General features: G+C 44.8%; 1 protein-coding gene across 1 annotated transcript in view; it reads right to left on the reverse strand.

The window, feature by feature from the left end:
* The window catches only part of LOC115114950 (bone morphogenetic protein receptor type-2-like), an 83,670-nt gene that overhangs the window by 48,976 nt on the left and 15,587 nt on the right, over positions 1 to 19,107 (reverse strand). The window contains 2 exon segments of the mRNA XM_065005880.1: positions 12,595 to 12,825; positions 14,644 to 14,843. Of these exon segments, the coding sequence (XP_064861952.1) occupies positions 12,595 to 12,825; positions 14,644 to 14,843 (431 nt within the window).

Below are 19,107 nucleotides of genomic sequence, written 5' to 3' on the forward strand. Positions count from 1 at the left end.
CAAATGAGAACTTGTTCTCAACTAGCCTACCTGGTTAAATAAAGGTGAAATAAAAATAAAATAAATAAAAAGATGTGTGGTTAAAATTGGCAATAAGCAAACTTCTTCTCTCAGTCTCTCAGGGACGTGGAGTGAAACAGGGCTGTCCACTAAGTCCAACACTATTTAACATCTACATTAATGAATTGGCCAAAACATTACAAGAATCTGCAGCACCTGGTCTCACTCTACACAACACTGAAATCAAGGCACCTGGTCTCAAACTACACAACACTGAAATCAAGGTTAATCACAGGTTCTGTCAGACCTGGGCTCTGACCGTTAATCACAGGTTCTGTCAGACCTGGGCTCTGACTGTTAACCACAGGTTCTGTCAGACCTGGGCTCTGACCGTTAACCACAGGTTCTGTCAGACCTGGGCTCTGACCGTTAACCACAGGTTCTGTCAGACCTGGGCTCTGACCGTTAACCACAGGTTCTGTCAGACCTGGGCTCTGACCGTTAATCACAGGTTCTGTCAGACCTGGGCTCTGAACGTTAACCACAGGTTCTGTCAGACCTGGGCCCTGAACGTTAACCATAGGTTCTGTCAGACCTGGGCCCTGACCGTTAACCACAGGTTCTGTCAGACCTGGGCCCTGAACGTTAACCACAGGTTCTGTCAGACCTGGGCCCTGACCGTTAACCACAGGTTCTGTCAGACCTGGGCCCTGAACGTTAACCACAGGTTCTGTCAGACCTGGGCCCTGACCGTTAACCACAGGTTCTGTCAGACCTGGGCCCTGACCGTTAACCACAGGTTCTGTCAGACCTGGGCCCTGAACGTTAACCACAGGTTCTGTCAGACCTGGGCTCTGACCGTTAATCAGAGGTTCTGTCTGGGCTCTGACCGTTAACCACAGGTTCTGTCTGGGCTCTGACCGTTAACCACAGGTTCTGTCTGGGCTCTGACCATTAATCAGAGGTTCTGTCTGGGCTCTGACCGTTAACCACAGGTTCTGTCTGGGCTCTGACCTGGCTGCCCAGAGAGGACAATCTGGCTATAGAGACCGGTCGTCACAGAAAAACATGGCTGCCCAGAGAGGACAGTCTGGCTATAGAGACCGGTCGTCACAGAAAAACATGGCTGCCCAGAGAGGACAGTCTGGCTATAGAGACCGGTCGTCACAGAAAAACCTGGCTGCCCAGAGAGGACAGTCTGGCTATAGAGACCGGTCGTCACAGAAAAACCTGGCTGCCCAGAGAGGACAGGCTGTGCTCACTCTGCTCCAGGGAAGAGGTAGAGACCGAGCTGCTTTCCTATTACACTGTAACAAATACTCAAATTAAAGAGAATATTACTTTCCCAAAATTATCATTCAGTACAAAGAATTTGAAACTATGAAATCAAATATTTATTGGGTGAAAAGCCAGACTGTCTACCTGAGGGACAGACAGAATGTGTATCAGACTGTTGAACAGCTTCTATTACCAGACCATCAGACTGTTGAACAGCTTCTATTACCATCAGACTGTTGAACAGCTTCTATTACCATCAGACTGTTGAACAGCTTCTATCTCCAGACCATCAGACTGTTGACCAGCTTCTATTACCATCAGACTGTTGAACAGCTTCTATTACCATCAGACTGTTGAACAGCTTCTATTACCATCAGACTGTTGAACAGCTTCTATTACCATCAGACTGTTGAACAGCTTCTATTACCATCAGACTGTTGAACAGCTTCTATTACCATCAGACTGTTGAACAGCTTCTATCACCATCAGACTGTTGAACAGCTTCTATCACCATCAGACTGTTGAACAGCTTCTATCACCATCAGACTGTTGAACAGCTTCTATTACCATCAGACTGTTGAACAGCTTCTATTACCATCAGACTGTTGAACAGCTTCTATTACCATCAGACTGTTGAACAGCTTCGATTACCATCAGACTGTTGAACAGCTTCTATTACCATCAGACTGTTGAACAGCTTCTATTACCATCAGACTGTTGAACAGCTTCTATTACCATCAGACTGTTGAACAGCTTCTATCAACATCAGACTGTTGAACAGCTTCTATCACCATCAGACTGTTGAACAGCTTCTATCACCATCAGACTGTTGAACAGCTTCTATCACCATCAGACTGTTGAACAGCTTCTATTACCATCAGACTTACTATCAGACTGTTGAACAGCTTCTATTACCATCAGACTGTTGAACAGCTTCTATTACCATCAGACTGTTGAACAGCTTCTATCACCATCAGACTGTTGAACAGCTTCTATTACCATCAGACTGATGAACAGCTTCTATTACCATCAGACTGTTGAACAGCTTCTATTACCATCAGACTGTTGAACAGCTTCTATCACCATCAGACTGTTGAACAGCTTCTATCACCATCAGACTGTTGAACAGCTTCTATTACCAGACCATCAGACTGTTGAACAGCTTCTATTACCAGACCATCAGACTGTTGAACAGCTTCTATCTCCATCAGACTGTTGAACAGCTTCTATCACCATCAGACTGTTGAACAGCTTCTATTACCATCAGACTGTTGAACAGCTTCTATCACCATCAGACTGTTGAACAGCTTCTATTACCATCAGACTGTTGAACAGCTTCTATCACCATCAGACTGTTGAACAGCTTCTATTACCATCAGACTGATGAACAGCTTCTATTACCATCAGACTGTTGAACAGCTTCTATTACCATCAGACTGTTGAACAGCTTCTATTACCAGACCATCAGACTGTTGAACAGCTTCTATTACCATCAGACTGTTGAACAGCTTCTATTACCAGACCATCAGACTGTTGAACAGCTTCTATTACCATCAGACTGTTGAACAGCTTCTATTACCATCAGACTGTTGAGAAGCTTCTATTACCATCAGACTGTTGAACAGCTTCTATCACCATCAGACTGTTGAACAGCTTCTATCACCATCAGACTGTTGAACAGCTTCTATTACCATCAGACTGTTGAACAGCTTCTATTACCATCAGACTGTTGAACAGCTTCTATTACCATCAGACTGTTGAACAGCTTCTATTACCAGACCATCAGACTGTTGAACAGCTTCTATTACCATCAGACTGTTGAACAGCTTCTATTACCAGACCATCAGACTGTTGAACAGCTTCTATTACCATCAGACTGTTGAACAGCTTCTATTACCATCAGACTGTTGAACAGCTTCTATTACCATCAGACTGTTGAACAGCTTCTATTACCATCAGACTGTTGAACAGCTTCGATTACCATCAGACTGTTGAACAGCTTCTATTACCATCAGACTGTTGAACAGCTTCTATTACCATCAGACTGTTGAACAGCTTCTATCACCATCAGACTGTTGAACAGCTTCTATCACCATCAGACTGTTGAACAGCTTCTATCACCATCAGACTGTTGAACAGCTTCTATCACCATCAGACTGTTGAACAGCTTCTATTACCATCAGACTGTTGAACAGCTTCTATTACCATCAGACTGTTGAACAGCTTCTATTACCATCAGACTGTTGAACAGCTTCGATTACCATCAGACTGTTGAACAGCTTCTATTACCATCAGACTGTTGAACAGCTTCTATTACCATCAGACTGTTGAACAGCTTCTATTACCATCAGACTGTTGAACAGCTTCTATCAACATCAGACTGTTGAACAGCTTCTATCACCATCAGACTGTTGAACAGCTTCTATCACCATCAGACTGTTGAACAGCTTCTATCACCATCAGACTGTTGAACAGCTTCTATTACCATCAGACTTACTATCAGACTGTTGAACAGCTTCTATTACCATCAGACTGTTGAACAGCTTCTATTACCATCAGACTGTTGAACAGCTTCTATTACCAGACCATCAGACTGTTGAACAGCTTCTATTACCAGACCATCAGACTGTTGAACAGCTTCTATCTCCATCAGACTGTTGAACAGCTTCTATCACCATCAGACTGTTGAACAGCTTCTATTACCATCAGACTGTTGAACAGCTTCTATCACCATCAGACTGTTGAACAGCTTCTATTACCATCAGACTGTTGAACAGCTTCTATCACCATCAGACTGTTGAACAGCTTCTATTACCATCAGACTGATGAACAGCTTCTATTACCATCAGACTGTTGAACAGCTTCTATTACCATCAGACTGTTGAACAGCTTCTATTACCAGACCATCAGACTGTTGAACAGCTTCTATTACCATCAGACTGTTGAACAGCTTCTATTACCAGACCATCAGACTGTTGAACAGCTTCTATTACCATCAGACTGTTGAACAGCTTCTATTACCATCAGACTGTTGAGAAGCTTCTATTACCATCAGACTGTTGAACAGCTTCTATCACCATCAGACTGTTGAACAGCTTCTATCACCATCAGACTGTTGAACAGCTTCTATCTCCATCAGACTGTTGAACAGCTTCTATTACCATCAGACTGTTGAACAGCTTCTATTACCATCAGACTGTTGAACAGCTTCTATTACCATCAGACTGTTGAACAGCTTCTATTACCATCAGACTGTTGAACAGCTTCTATTACCATCAGACTGTTGAACAGCTTCTATTACCATCAGACTGTTGAACAGCTTCTATTACCATCAGACTGTTGAACAGCTTCTATTACCATCAGACTGTTGAATAGCTTCTATTACCATCAGACTGTTGAACAGCTTCTATTACCATCAGACTGTTGAACAGCTTCTATTACCATCAGACTGTTGAACAGCTTCTATTACCATCAGACTGTTGAACAGCTTCTATCACCATCAGGCTGTTGAACAGCTTCTATCTATCTAAGATTGAGGGATCATGTGTGGGTAATACTCTATGAATTTTATAATTAGGCATGTGAAGGCATGTGAAGGCATGTGCAGACATGTGAAGGCATGTGAAGACAGGTGAAGGCATGTGAAGACATGTGAAGGCATGTGAAGGCAGGCATGTGAAGTCATGTGAAGACATGTGAAGGCATGTGAAGACATGTGAAGGCATGTGAAGGCATGTGAAGACATGTGAAGACATGTGAAGGCATGTGAAGACATGTGATGGCATGTGAAGACAGCTGAAGGCATGTGAAGGCATGTGAAGACATGTGAAGACATGTGAAGACATGTGAAGGCATGTGAAGGCAGGCATGTGAAGACATGTGAAGACATGTGAAGACATGTGAAGGCATGTGAAGGCATGTGAAGACATGTGAAGGCATGTGAAGGCATGTGAAGACATGTGAAGGTATGTGAAGACATGTGAAGGCATGTGAAGACAGGTGAAGGCATGTGAAGACATGTGAAGGCATGTGAAGACAGGTGAAGGCATGTGAAGACATGTGAAGGCATGTGAAGACATGTGAAGACATGTGAAGGCATAGGAAGGCATGTGAAGGCATGTGAAGGCAGGTGAAGGCATGTGAAGACAGGCATGTGAAGGCATGTGAAGGCATGTGAAGGCATGTGAAGGCAGGCATGTGAAGACATGTGAAGACATGTGAAGACATGTGAAGACATGTGAAGGCATGTGAAGACATGTGAAGGCATGTGAAGGCATGTGAAGACATGTGAAGACATGTGAAGGCATGTGAAGACATGTGAAGACATGTGAAGGCATGTGAAGGCAGGCATGTGAAGACAAGTGAAGGCATGTGAAGGCATGTGAAGGCATGTGAAGGAATGTGAGGGCATGTGAAGACATGTGAAGACATGTGAAGGCATGTGAAGGCATGTGAAGACAGGCATGTGAAGGCATGTGAAGGCATATGAAGACAGGCATGTGAAGGCATGTGAAGGCATGTGAAGACAGGCATGTGAAGGCATGTGAAGGCATGTGAAGACAGGTGAAGGCATGTGAAGGAATGTGAAGGCATGTGAAGACATGTGAAGGCATGTGAAGGCATGTGAAGGCAGGCATGTGAAGACATGTGAAGACATGTGAAGGCATGTGAAGGCATGTGAAGGCATGTGAAGACAGGCATGTGAAGGCATGTGAAGGCATGTGAAGACAGGCATGTGAAGGCATGTGAAGGAATGTGAAGGCATGTGAAGACATGTGAAGGCATGTGAAGACATGTGAAGGCATGTGAAGGCATGTGAAGGCATGTGAAGACATGTGAAGGCATGTGAAGACATGTGAAGGTATGTGAAGACATGTGAAGGCATGTGAAGACAGGTGAAGGCATGTGAAGACATGTGAAGGCATGTGAAGACAGGTGAAGGCATGTGAAGACATGTGAAGGCATGTGAAGACATGTGAAGACATGTGAAGGCATAGGAAGGCATGTGAAGGCATGTGAAGGCAGGTGAAGGCATGTGAAGACAGGCATGTGAAGGCATGTGAAGGCATGTGAAGGCATGTGAAGACATGTGAAGGCATGTGAAGGCATGTGAAGGCAGGCATGTGAAGTCATGTGAAGACATGCATGTGAAGGCATGTGAAGACATGTGAAGGCATGTGAAGGCATGTGAAGGCATGTGAAGGCAGGCATGTGAAGTCATGTGAAGACATGCATGTGAAGGCATGTGAAGACATGTGAAGGCATGTGAAGGCATGTGAAGGCATGTGAAGACATGTGAAGGCATGTGAAGGCATGTGAAGACATGTGAAGACATGTGAAGGCATGTGAAGGCATGTGAAGACATGTGAAGGCATGTGAGGGCATGTGAAGTCATGTGAAGACATGTGAAGACATGTGAAGGCATGTGAAGGCATGTGAAGGCAGGCATGTGAAGGCATGTGAAGGCATGTGAAGACATGTGAAGGCATGTGAAGGCAGGCATGTGAAGACGTGTGAAGACATGTGAAGGCATGTGAAGGCATGTGAAGGCATGTGAAGACAGGCATGTGAAGGCATGTGAAGGCATGTGAAGGCATGTGAAGACAGGCATGTGAAGGCATGTGAAGGCATGTGAAGACAGGTGAAGGCATGTGAAGACATGTGAAGGCATGTGAAGACAGGTGAAGGCATGTGAAGGCATGTGAAGGCATGTGAAGACATGTGAAGACATGTGAAGGCATGTGAAGACATGTGAAGGCATGTGAAGACATGTGAAGGCATGTGAAGACAGGTGAAGGCATGTGAAGACATGTGAAGACATGTGAAGGCATGTGAAGGCATGTGAAGACATGTGAAGGCATGTGAAGGCATGTGAAGGCATGTGAAGGCATGTGAAGACATGTGAAGGCATGTGAAGGCATGTGAAGACATGCAAAGGCATGTGAAGGCATGTGAAGACATGTAAAGGCATGTGAAGGCATGTGAAGGCATGTGAAGACATGTGAAGGCATGTGAAGACATGTGAAGACATGTGAAGACATGTGAAGGCATGTGAAGGCAGGCATGTGAAGGCATGTGAAGACATGTGAAGGCATGTGAAGGCATGTGAAGACATGTGAAGGCATGTGAGGGCATGTGAAGACATGTGAAGACATGTGAAGGCATGTGAAGGCATGTGAAGGCATGTGAAGACATGTGAAGGCATGTGAGGGCATGTGAAGACATGTGAAGACATGTGAAGACATGTGAAGGCATGTGAAGGCAGGCATGTGAAGGCATGTGAAGGCATGTGAAGGCATGTGAAGACATGTGAAGACATGTGAAGGCATGTGAAGGCATGTGAAGGCAGGCATGTGAAGGCATGTGAAGGCATGTGAAGACAGGCATGTGAAGGCATGTGAAGGCATGTGAAGGCATGTGAAGACATGTGAAGGCATGTGAAGACATGTGAAGGCATGTGAAGGCATGTGAAGGCAGGCATGTGAAGCATGTGAAGGCAGGCATGTGAAGGCAGGCATGTGAAGCATGTGAAGACAGGCATGTGAAGGCAGGCATGTGAAGGCATGTGAAGGCATGTGAAGGCATGTGAAGGCAGGCATGTGAAGGCATGTGAAGACATGTGAAGGCATGTGAAGGCAGGCATGTGAAGGCATGTGAAGACATGTGAAGGCATGTGAAGACAGGTGAAGGCATGTGAAGACAGGCATGTGAAGGCATGTGAAGGCATGTGAAGACATGTGAAGGCATGTGAAGGCATGTGAAGGCATGTGAAGACATGTGAAGACATGTGAAGGCATGTGAAGGCATGTGAAGACATGTGAAGGCATGCGAACCTGTGGATTATTGTGATAACTCCCAATTAAAGGTTGTTCTATATAATTCTCCTTTGCTAGCTAGCTGGCCAACTAGAGCTAACATATGATCGCGTCAAATAGCTGAAAAGACATATGCAAACTATGTACTGTATTGTTTTACCTTTGTTTCTATTGTTGCCATTTCTTATATCCATTATAATGATCCTGATAAATCAATTCACCTGGATCAGAGAAGCTGTCAGTCTCTTCACATTCCTTCTCTCTATAGCAAGGTGGACATCACATAACAAAAAACTGAACATCTAGCGCAGGGGCAGACAGGGAAGACAGGGGAGACAGGGAAGACAGGGGAGATAGGGGAGACAGGGGAGACAGGGGAGATAGGGAAGACAGGGGAGACAGGGAAGACAGGGGAGACAGTGGAGACAGGGGAGACAGGGAAGACAGGGGAGATAGGGAAGACAGGGGAGACAGGGCAGACAGGGGAGACAGGGAAGACAGGGGAGACAGGGGAGACAGGGAAGACAGGAAAGACAGGGGAGACAGGGGAGATAGGGGAGACAGGGGAGACAGGGAAGACAGGGGAGACAGGGGAGACAGGGGATACAGGGCAGACAGGGGAGATAGGGAAGACAGGGAAGACAGGGGAGACAGGGAAGACAGGGGATACAGGGCAGACAGGGGAGATAGGGAAGACAGGGAAGACAGGGAAGACAGGGAGGCTTATGTATTGCCCCATGTATGTATTGTCCCCATGCTTTTTTCTGTGAGAGAGTGGATGAAGTTTATAATGAGGGTAATATCCCAGCCAGGCCACAGTGGGTACAGTACTCACATGAGGATAATATCCCAGCCAGGCCACAGTGGGTACAGTACTCACATGAGGATAATATCCCAGCCAGGCCACAGTGGGTACAGTACTCACATGAGGGTAATATCCCAGCCAGGCCACAGTGGGTACAGTACTCACATGAGGATAATATCCCAGCCAGGCCACAGTGGGTACAGTACTCACATGAGGGAAATATCCCAGCCAGGCCAGTGGATACAGTACTCACATGAGGGTAATATCCCAGCCAGGCCAGTGGGTACAGTACTCACATGAGGGTAATATCCCAGCCAGGCCACAGTGGGTACAGTACTCACATGAGGGTAATATCCCAGCCAGGCCAGTGGGTACAGTACTCACATGAGGGTAATATCCCAGCCAGGCCACAGTGGGTACAGTACTCACATGAGGGTAATATCCCAGCCAGGCCAGTGGGTACAGTACTCACATGAGGGTAATATCCCAGCCAGGCCAGTGGGTACAGTACTCACATGAGGGTAATATCCCAGCCAGGCCACAGTGGGTACAGTACTCACATGAGGATAATATCCCAGCCAGGCCACAGTGGGTACAGTACTCACATGAGGGTAATATCCCAGCCAGGCCACAGTGGGTACAGTACTCACATGAGGATAATATCCCAGCCAGGCCACAGTGGGTACAGTACTCACATGAGGGTAATATCCCAGCCAGGCCAGTGGGTACAGTACTCACATGAGGGTAATATCCCAGCCAGGCCAGTGGGTACAGTACTCACATGAGGGTAATATCCCAGCCAGGCCACAGTGGGTACAGTACTCACATGAGGGTAATATCCCAGCCAGGCCAGTGGGTACAGTACTCACATGAGGGTAATATCCCAGCCAGGCCAGTGGGTACAGTACTCACATGAGGGTAATATCCCAGCCAGGCCACAGTGGGTACAGTACTCACATGAGGGTAATATTCCATGACCAGTAGGTACAGTACTCACATGAGGGTAATATTCCATGACCAGTAGGTACAGTACTCACATGAGGGTAATATTCCATGACCAGTAGGTACAGTACTCACATGAGGGTAATACTCCATGACCAGTAGGTACAGTACTCACATGAGGGTAATACTCCATGACCAGTAGGTACAGTACTCACATGAGGGTAATACTCCATGACCAGTAGGTAAAGTACTCACATGAGGGTAGTACTCCATGACCAGTAGGTACAGTACTCACATGAGGGTAATATTCCATGACCAGTAGGTACAGTACTCACATCAGGGTAATATTCCATGACCAGTAGGTACAGTACTCACATGAGGGTAATATTCCATGACCAGTAGGTACAGTACTCACATGAGGGTAATACTCCATGACCAGTAGGTACAGTACTCACATGAGGGTAATATTCCATGACCAGTAGGTACAGTACTCACATCAGGGTAATATTCCATGACCAGTAGGTACAGTACTCACATCAGGGTAATATTCCATGACCAGTAGGTACAGTACTCACATGAGGGTAATATTCCATGACCAGTAGGTACAGTACTCACATGAGGGTAATATTCCATGACCAGTAGGTACAGTACTCACATGAGGGTAATACTCCATGACCAGTAGGTACAGTACTCACATGAGGGTAATATTCCATGACCAGTAGGTACAGTACTCACATCAGGGTAATATTCCATGACCAGTAGGTACAGTACTCACATGAGGGTAATATCCCAGCCAGGCCAGTGGGTACAGTACTCACATGAGGGTAATATCCCAGCCAGGCCACAGTGGGTACAGTACTCACATGAGGGTAATATCCCAGCCAGGCCAGTGGGTACAGTACTCACATGAGGGTAATATCCCAGCCAGGCCAGTGGGTACAGTACTCACATGAGGGTAATATCCCAGCCAGGCCACAGTGGGTACAGTACTCACATGAGGGTAATATTCCATGACCAGTAGGTACAGTACTCACATGAGGGTAATATTCCATGACCAGTAGGTACAGTACTCACATGAGGGTAATATTCCATGACCAGTAGGTACAGTACTCACATGAGGGTAATACTACATGACCAGTAGGTACAGTACTCACATGAGGGTAATACTCCATGACCAGTAGGTACAGTACTCACATGAGGGTAATACTCCATGACCAGTAGGTAAAGTACTCACATGAGGGTAGTACTCCATGACCAGTAGGTACAGTACTCACATGAGGGTAATATTCCATGACCAGTAGGTACAGTACTCACATCAGGGTAATATTCCATGACCAGTAGGTACAGTACTCACATCAGGGTAATATTCCATGACCAGTAGGTACAGTACTCACATGAGGGTAATATTCCATGACCAGTAGGTACAGTACTCACATGAGGGTAATATTCCATGACCAGTAGGTACAGTACTCACATGAGGGTAATACTCCATGACCAGTAGGTACAGTACTCACATGAGGGTAATATTCCATGACCAGTAGGTACAGTACTCACATCAGGGTAATATTCCATGACCAGTAGGTACAGTACTCACATCAGGGTAATATTCCATGACCAGTAGGTACAGTACTCACATGAGGGTAATATTCCATGACCAGTAGGTACAGTACTCACATGAGGGTAATATTCCATGACCAGTAGGTACAGTACTCACATGAGGGTAATACTCCATGACCAGTAGGTACAGTACTCACATGAGGGTAATATTCCATGACCAGTAGGTACAGTACTCACATCAGGGTAATATTCCATGACCAGTAGGTACAGTACTCACATCAGGGTAATATTCCATGACCAGTAGGTACAGTACTCACATGAGGGTAATATTCCATGACCAGTAGGTACAGTACTCACATGAGGGTAATATTCCATGACCAGTAGGTACAGTACTCACATGAGGGTAATATTCCATGACCAGTAGGTACAGTACTCACATGAGGGTAATACTACATGACCAGTAGGTACAGTACTCACATGAGGGTAATACTCCATGACCAGTAGGTACAGTACTCACATGAGGGTAATACTCCATGACCAGTAGGTAAAGTACTCACATGAGGGTAGTACTCCATGACCAGTAGGTACAGTACTCACATGAGGGTAATATTCCATGACCAGTAGGTACAGTACTCACATCAGGGTAATATTCCATGACCAGTAGGTACAGTACTCACATCAGGGTAATATTCCATGACCAGTAGGTACAGTACTCACATGAGGGTAATATTCCATGACCAGTAGGTACAGTACTCACATGAGGGTAATATTCCATGACCAGTAGGTACAGTACTCACATGAGGGTAATACTCCATGACCAGTAGGTACAGTACTCACATGAGGGTAATATTCCATGACCAGTAGGTACAGTACTCACATCAGGGTAATATTCCATGACCAGTAGGTACAGTACTCACATCAGGGTAATATTCCATGACCAGTAGGTACAGTACTCACATCAGGGTAATATTCCATGACCAGTAGGTACAGTACTCACATCAGGGTAATATTCCATGACCAGTAGGTACAGTACTCACATGAGGGTAATATTCCATGACCAGTAGGTACAGTACTCACATGAGGGTAATATTCCATGACCAGTAGGTACAGTACTCACATGAGGGTAATACTCCATGACCAGTAGGTACAGTACTCACATGAGGGTAATACTCCATGACCAGTAGGTACAGTACTCACATGAGGGTAATACTCCATGACCAGTAGGTACTCCACGCGTCCGTCGGCTGTGAGTCTCTCGTCTCCTACGATGAAGCGTGCAATGTTATCGTGCTCCAGCAGGGGGACACGGTAGATGGCTCGCTCGTTGACAAAGTTCTGACGGTTCTGGTAGGTGAACACCTTGACCGCCACGGGACCCTCGTCTAAAGAACCTTTATACACTGAGCCATACCGCCCACGACCAATCAACTGGGAGAGAGAAAGAGACAGAGAGTGAGAGTGGAAGAGAGTGGGGAGAGGGAGAGAGGAAGAGAGAGGGGCGAGGGAGAGAGGAAGAGAGAAGAAGGGGGAGAGAGGAAGAGAGAAGCAGGGGGAGAGAGGAAGCGAGAGGGGCGAGGGAGAGAGGAAGAGAGAGGGTAGAGGGAGAGTAAGAGAGAAGGAGGGGGAGAGAGGAAGAGAGATAGAGGGTGAGAGAGGGAGGGGCCATCCATTATAAGCTAGTAAGGTGATAACACTGCCATTCTAGTCTCACCTCTAGGAGTTTAAAGGTCAACTCAACTCCACGTTCAGCACAACACCAGTGTCTACATACTGTATGACATCATCAATAAAAAAACATTGTCAAACACTATGAGATTTACGGTGTCCTGGAGAGCAAGAAAACGACCCTCCCTCTGGTTCGAAAGAAACGGCCCTCCCTCTGGCTCGAGAGAAACGACCCTCCTCTCTGGCTCGAGAGAAACGACCCTCCTCTCTGGCTAGAGAGAAACGACCCTCCTCTCTGGCTCGAGAGAAACGACCCTCCTCTCTGGCTCGAGAGAAACGACCCTCCTCTCTGGCTCGAGAGAAACGACCCTCCTCTCTGGCTAGAGAGAAACGACCCTCCTCTCTGGCTTCAAAGAAACAACCCTCAACTCTCTAGCTACAAAGAAACGACCCTCAACTCTCTGGCTACAAAGAAACGACCCTCCCCTCTGGCTCCAAAGAAACGACCCTCACCTCTGGCTCCAAAGAAACGACCCTCACCTCTGGCTCCAAAGAAACGACCCTCACCTCTGGCTACAAAGAAACGACCCTCACCTCTGGCTCCAAAGAAACGACCCTCACCTCTGGCTCCAAAGAAACGACCCTCCCCTCTGGCTCCAAAGAAACGACCCTCCCCTCTGGCTCGAAAGAAACGACCCTCCCCTCTGGCTCCAAAGAAATGACCCTCCCTCTGGCTCCAAAGAAACGACCCTCCCCTCTGGCTCCAAAGAAACGACCCTCACCTCTGGCTCCAAAGAAACGACCCTCCCCTCTGGCTCCAAAGAAACGACCCTCCCCTCTGGCTCCAAAGAAACGACCCTCCCCTCTGGCTCCAAAGAAACGACCCTCACCTCTGGCTCCAAAGAAACGACCCTCCCCTCTGGCTCCAAAGACACGACCCTCACCTCTGGCTCCAAAGAAATGACCCTCCCTCTGCCTAGAAACGACCCTCCCTCTCCCTCTGCCTAGAAACGACCCTCCTTCTGCCTAGAAACGACCCTCCCTCTGCCTAGAAACGACCCTCCCTCTGCCTAGAAACGACCCTCCCTCTGTCTAGAAACGACCCTCCCTCTGCCTAGAAACGACCCTCCCTCTGCCTAGAAACGACCCTCCCTCTGCCTAGAAACTACCCTCCCTCTGCCTAGAAACGACCCTCCCTCTGCCTAGAAACGACCCTCCCTCTACCTAGAAACTACCCTCCCTCTGCCTAGTAACGACCCTCCCTCTGCCTAGAAACGACCCTCCCTCTGCCTAGAAACGACCCTCCCTCTGCCTAGAAACGACCCTCCCTCTGGATAGAAAGAACATTTTTACAGGACCTTTCTTCTTCTCTTTTTAACCACAGTTCATAGAAACATGTTTTCACATATGTAGACACTGGTATGGTGCTGGAGAGAATGAATACGAGGTTGAAAAGAGGTGGAGTTGTCCTTTAAGGCTGTCCAGGTCGAGGCTGGGTTCTTAGGCTGCAGCCTCCATCATGTCATAATAACCCTAACCACTAGTAACAGCAACCCTAAGTACTACAACACCACTACTCACCTCTAGTAGTTTAAGACTGTCCAGGTCGAGGCTGGGTTCTGAGGCTGCGGCCTCCATCATGTCCATGTTGTGTAGTCCCTGTTTCCTGTCTCCACTCAGCATGCGGTACCCGAAGAACAGCGCCACGATCAGCACCGCTACTATGGAGACAGACGCCAGGGCGATCACGATGGTCTCCTCGCGGTACAGCGGCCGCGGGTCTGGGGATGATGACATCACAGGGTCAGAGGATGACATCACACAGCAGGGGTCAGAGGTTAGGGGTCAGAGTTGGTTAGGGGCAGGTACGGAGATCCTACATCCTAAAACACAGCTTCTATCATTTCTATGGGGCCAAGAACCTGGTCACATTTCCATTTCAGGATCATAGCACCATACAGAGATAAACATAGCTTGGTCTACAGAAGGTAAAGGTTTCTCCTTCATAAAGCTAGAGAGCCAGTTCACCTTGCTTACGATGTGCATCACTCTCTCATATTCATCCATTCACTCTCTTCACATACTGAACTAACTGAACTAACGAACACTTTCAGGAACAAGAGTCAACAGGGGGCTCTTCAAGAGATCTCCTGTCCTCCGGACTTTAATATCAAACATGTCATGTTCTGGCCTTAGTTCCTTTTGTTTTGTCTTTGTTTTAGTATGGTCAGGGCGTGAGTTGGGGTGGGCAGTCTATGTTCTTTTTTCTATCATTTGGGATTTCTGTGTTTGGCCTGGTATGTTTCTCAATCAGAGGCAGCTGTCAATCGTTGTCCCTGATTGAGAACCATATTTAGGTAGCCTGGTTGTCCCTGATTGAGAACCCTACTTAGGTAGCCTGGTTGTCCCTGATTGAGAACCATACTTAGGTAGCCTGGTTGTCCCTGATTGAGAACCATACTTAGGTAGCCTGGTTGTCCCTGATTGAGAACCATACTTAGGTAGCCTGGTTGTCCCTGATTGAGAACCATACTTAGGTAGCCTGGTTGTCCCTGATTGAGAACCATACTTAGGTAGCCTGGTTGTCCCTGATTGAGAACCCTACTTAGGTAGCCTGGTTGTCCCTGATTGAGAACCATACTTAGGTAGCCTGGTTGTCCCTGATTGAGAATCATACTTAGGTAGCCTGGTTGTCCCTGATTGAGAACCCTACTTAGGTAGCCTGATTGTCCCTGATTGAGAACCATACTTAGGTAGCCTGGTTGTCCCTGATTGAGAATCATACTTAGGTAGCCTGGTTGTCCCTGATTGAGAATCATACTTAGGTAGCCTGGTTGTCCCTGATTGAGAACCCTACTTAGGTAGCCTGGTTGTCCCTGTTTGTCCCTGATTGAGAACCATACTTAGGTAGCCTGGTTGTCCCTGATTGAGAACCATACTTAGGTAGCCTGGTTGTCCCTGATTGAGAACCCTACTTAGGTAGCCTGGTTGTCCCTGATTGAGAACCATACTTAGGTAGCCTGGTTGTCCCTGATTGAGAACCATACTTAGGTAGCCTGGTTGTCCCTGATTGAGAACCCTACTTAGGTAGCCTGGTTGTCCCTGATTGAGAACCCTACTTAGTTTTCACCTTTGATTATTTTCTGTTCTGTGTTTTGCGACACCGTTCAGGACTGTTCATTTTTGTCATTTTATTGTTTTTGTTCAAGTGTTCGTTATTCAATACAATATGGACACTTACCGAGCTGCGCATTGGTCTGACATTTCTTACTCCTCATCAGAGGTGGACGAAGACAAGCGTTACAATGAGATACAACTCAGTGTGACATCATACACACAGACTCACTACTACTGTCTACTCCTAGGCCGCCATTGACAATAAGAATTTGTTCTTAACTAACTTGCCTAGTTAAATAAAGTTAAAATAAAATACCAACAGATATAACTCACTACTAACGGATATAACTCACTACTACAGTCTACTAACGGATATAACTCACTACTACAGTCTACTAACAGATATAACTCACTACTACTGTCTACTAACAGATATAACTCACTACTACTGTCTACTAACGGATATAACTCACTACTACTGTCTACTAACAGATATAACTCACTACTACTGTCTACTAACGGATATAACTCACTACTACTGTCTACCAACAGATATAACTCAATATTACTGTCTACTAACAGATATAACTCACTACTACTGTCTACTAACGGATATAACTCACTACTACTGTCTACTAACGGATATAACTCACTACTACTGTCTACTAACGGATATAACTCACTACTACTGTCTACTAACGGATATAACTCACTATTACTGTCTACTAACAGATATAACTCACTACTACTGTCTACTACTCACTACTACTGTCTACTAACAGATATAACTCACTACTACTGTCTACTAACAGATATAACTCACTACTACTGTCTACTAACAGATATAACTCAATATTACTGTCTACTAACGGATATAACTCACTACTACTGTCTACTAACGGATATAACTCACTACTAACGGATATAACTCACTACTACTGTCTACTAACAGATATAACTCACTACTACTGTCTACTAACGGATATAACTCACTACTAACGGATATAACTCACTACTACTGTCTACTAACAGATATAACTCACTACTACTGTCTACTAACAGATATAACTCACTACTACTGTCTACTAACGGATATAACTCACTACTAACAGATATAACTCACTACTACTGTCTACTAACAGATATAACTCACTACTACTGTATACTAACAGATATAACTCAATATTACTGTCTACTAACAGATATAACTCACTACTACTGTCTACTAACGGATATAACTCACTACTACTGTCTACTAACAGATATAACTCACTACTACTGTCTACTAACAGATATAACTCAATATTACTGTCTACTAACAGATATAACTCACTACTACTGTCTACTAATGGATATAACTCACTACTACTGTCTACTAACGGATATAACTCTACTAACAGATATAACTACTACTGTCTACTAACAGATATAACTCACTACTACTGTCTACTAACAGATATAACTCACTACTACTGATATCTACTAACGGATATAACTCACTACTAACAGATTACTGTCTACAGATATAACTCACTATTACTGTCTACTAACGGATATAACTCACTACTACTGTCTACTAACATATATAACTCACTACTACTGTCTACTAACAGATATAACTCACTACTACTGTCTACTAACGGATATAACTCACTACTACTGTCTACTAACGGATATAACTCACTACTACTGTCTACTAACAGATATAACTCACTACTACTGTCTACTAACGGATATAACTCACTACTACTGTCTACTAACAGATATAACTCACTACTACTGTCTACTAACAGATATAACTCACTACTACTGTCTACTAACAGATATAACTCATTACTACTGTCTACTAACGGATATAACTCACTACTACTGTCTACTAACAGATATAACTCATTACTACTGTCTACTAACAGATATAACTCACTACTAACAGATATAACTCACTACTACTGTCTACTAACAGATATAACTCACTACTACTGTCTACTAACAGATATAACTCACTACTACTGTCTACTAACAGATATAACTCAATATTACTGTCTATTAACGGATATAACTCACTACTACTGTCTACTAACAGATATAACTCACTACTACTGTCTACTAACAGATATAACTCACTACTACTGTCTACTAACGGATATAACTCACTACTACTGTCTACTAACGGATATAACTCACTACTAACAGATATAACTCACTACTACTGTCTACTAACGGATATAACTCACTACTACTGTCTACTAACAGATATAACTCACTACTACTGTCTACTAACAGATATAACTCACTACTAACAGATATAACTCACTACTACTGTCTACTAACGGATATAACTCACTACTACTGTCTACTAACGGATATAACTCACTACTACAGATATAACTCACTACTAACAGATATAACTCACTACTAACAGATATAACTCACTACTACTGTCTACAAATATACTGTCTACTAACAGATATAACTACTACTACTGTCTAACGGATATAACTCACTACTACAGTCTACTAACAGATATAACTACTAACAGATATAACTCTACTGTCTACTAACGGATATAACTCACTACTACTGTCTACTAACGGATATAACTCACTACTACAGTCTACTAACAGATATAACTCACTACTAACAGATATAACTCACTACTAACAGATATAACTCACTACTACTGTCTACTAACAGATATAACTCACTACTACTGTCTACTAACAGATATAACTCACTACTACTGTCTACTAACAGATATAACTCACTACTACTGTCTACTAACGGATATAACTCACTACTACAGTCTACTAACAGATATAACTCACTACTACTGTCTACTAACAGATATAACTCAATATTACTGTCTACTAACGGATATAACTCACTACTACTGTCTACTAACGGATATAACTCACTACTACTGTCTAC

This window comes from Oncorhynchus nerka, linkage group LG3 (genome assembly GCF_034236695.1).
Source record: "Oncorhynchus nerka isolate Pitt River linkage group LG3, Oner_Uvic_2.0, whole genome shotgun sequence".
NCBI classification, from domain to species: Eukaryota; Metazoa; Chordata; class Actinopteri; order Salmoniformes; family Salmonidae; genus Oncorhynchus; species Oncorhynchus nerka.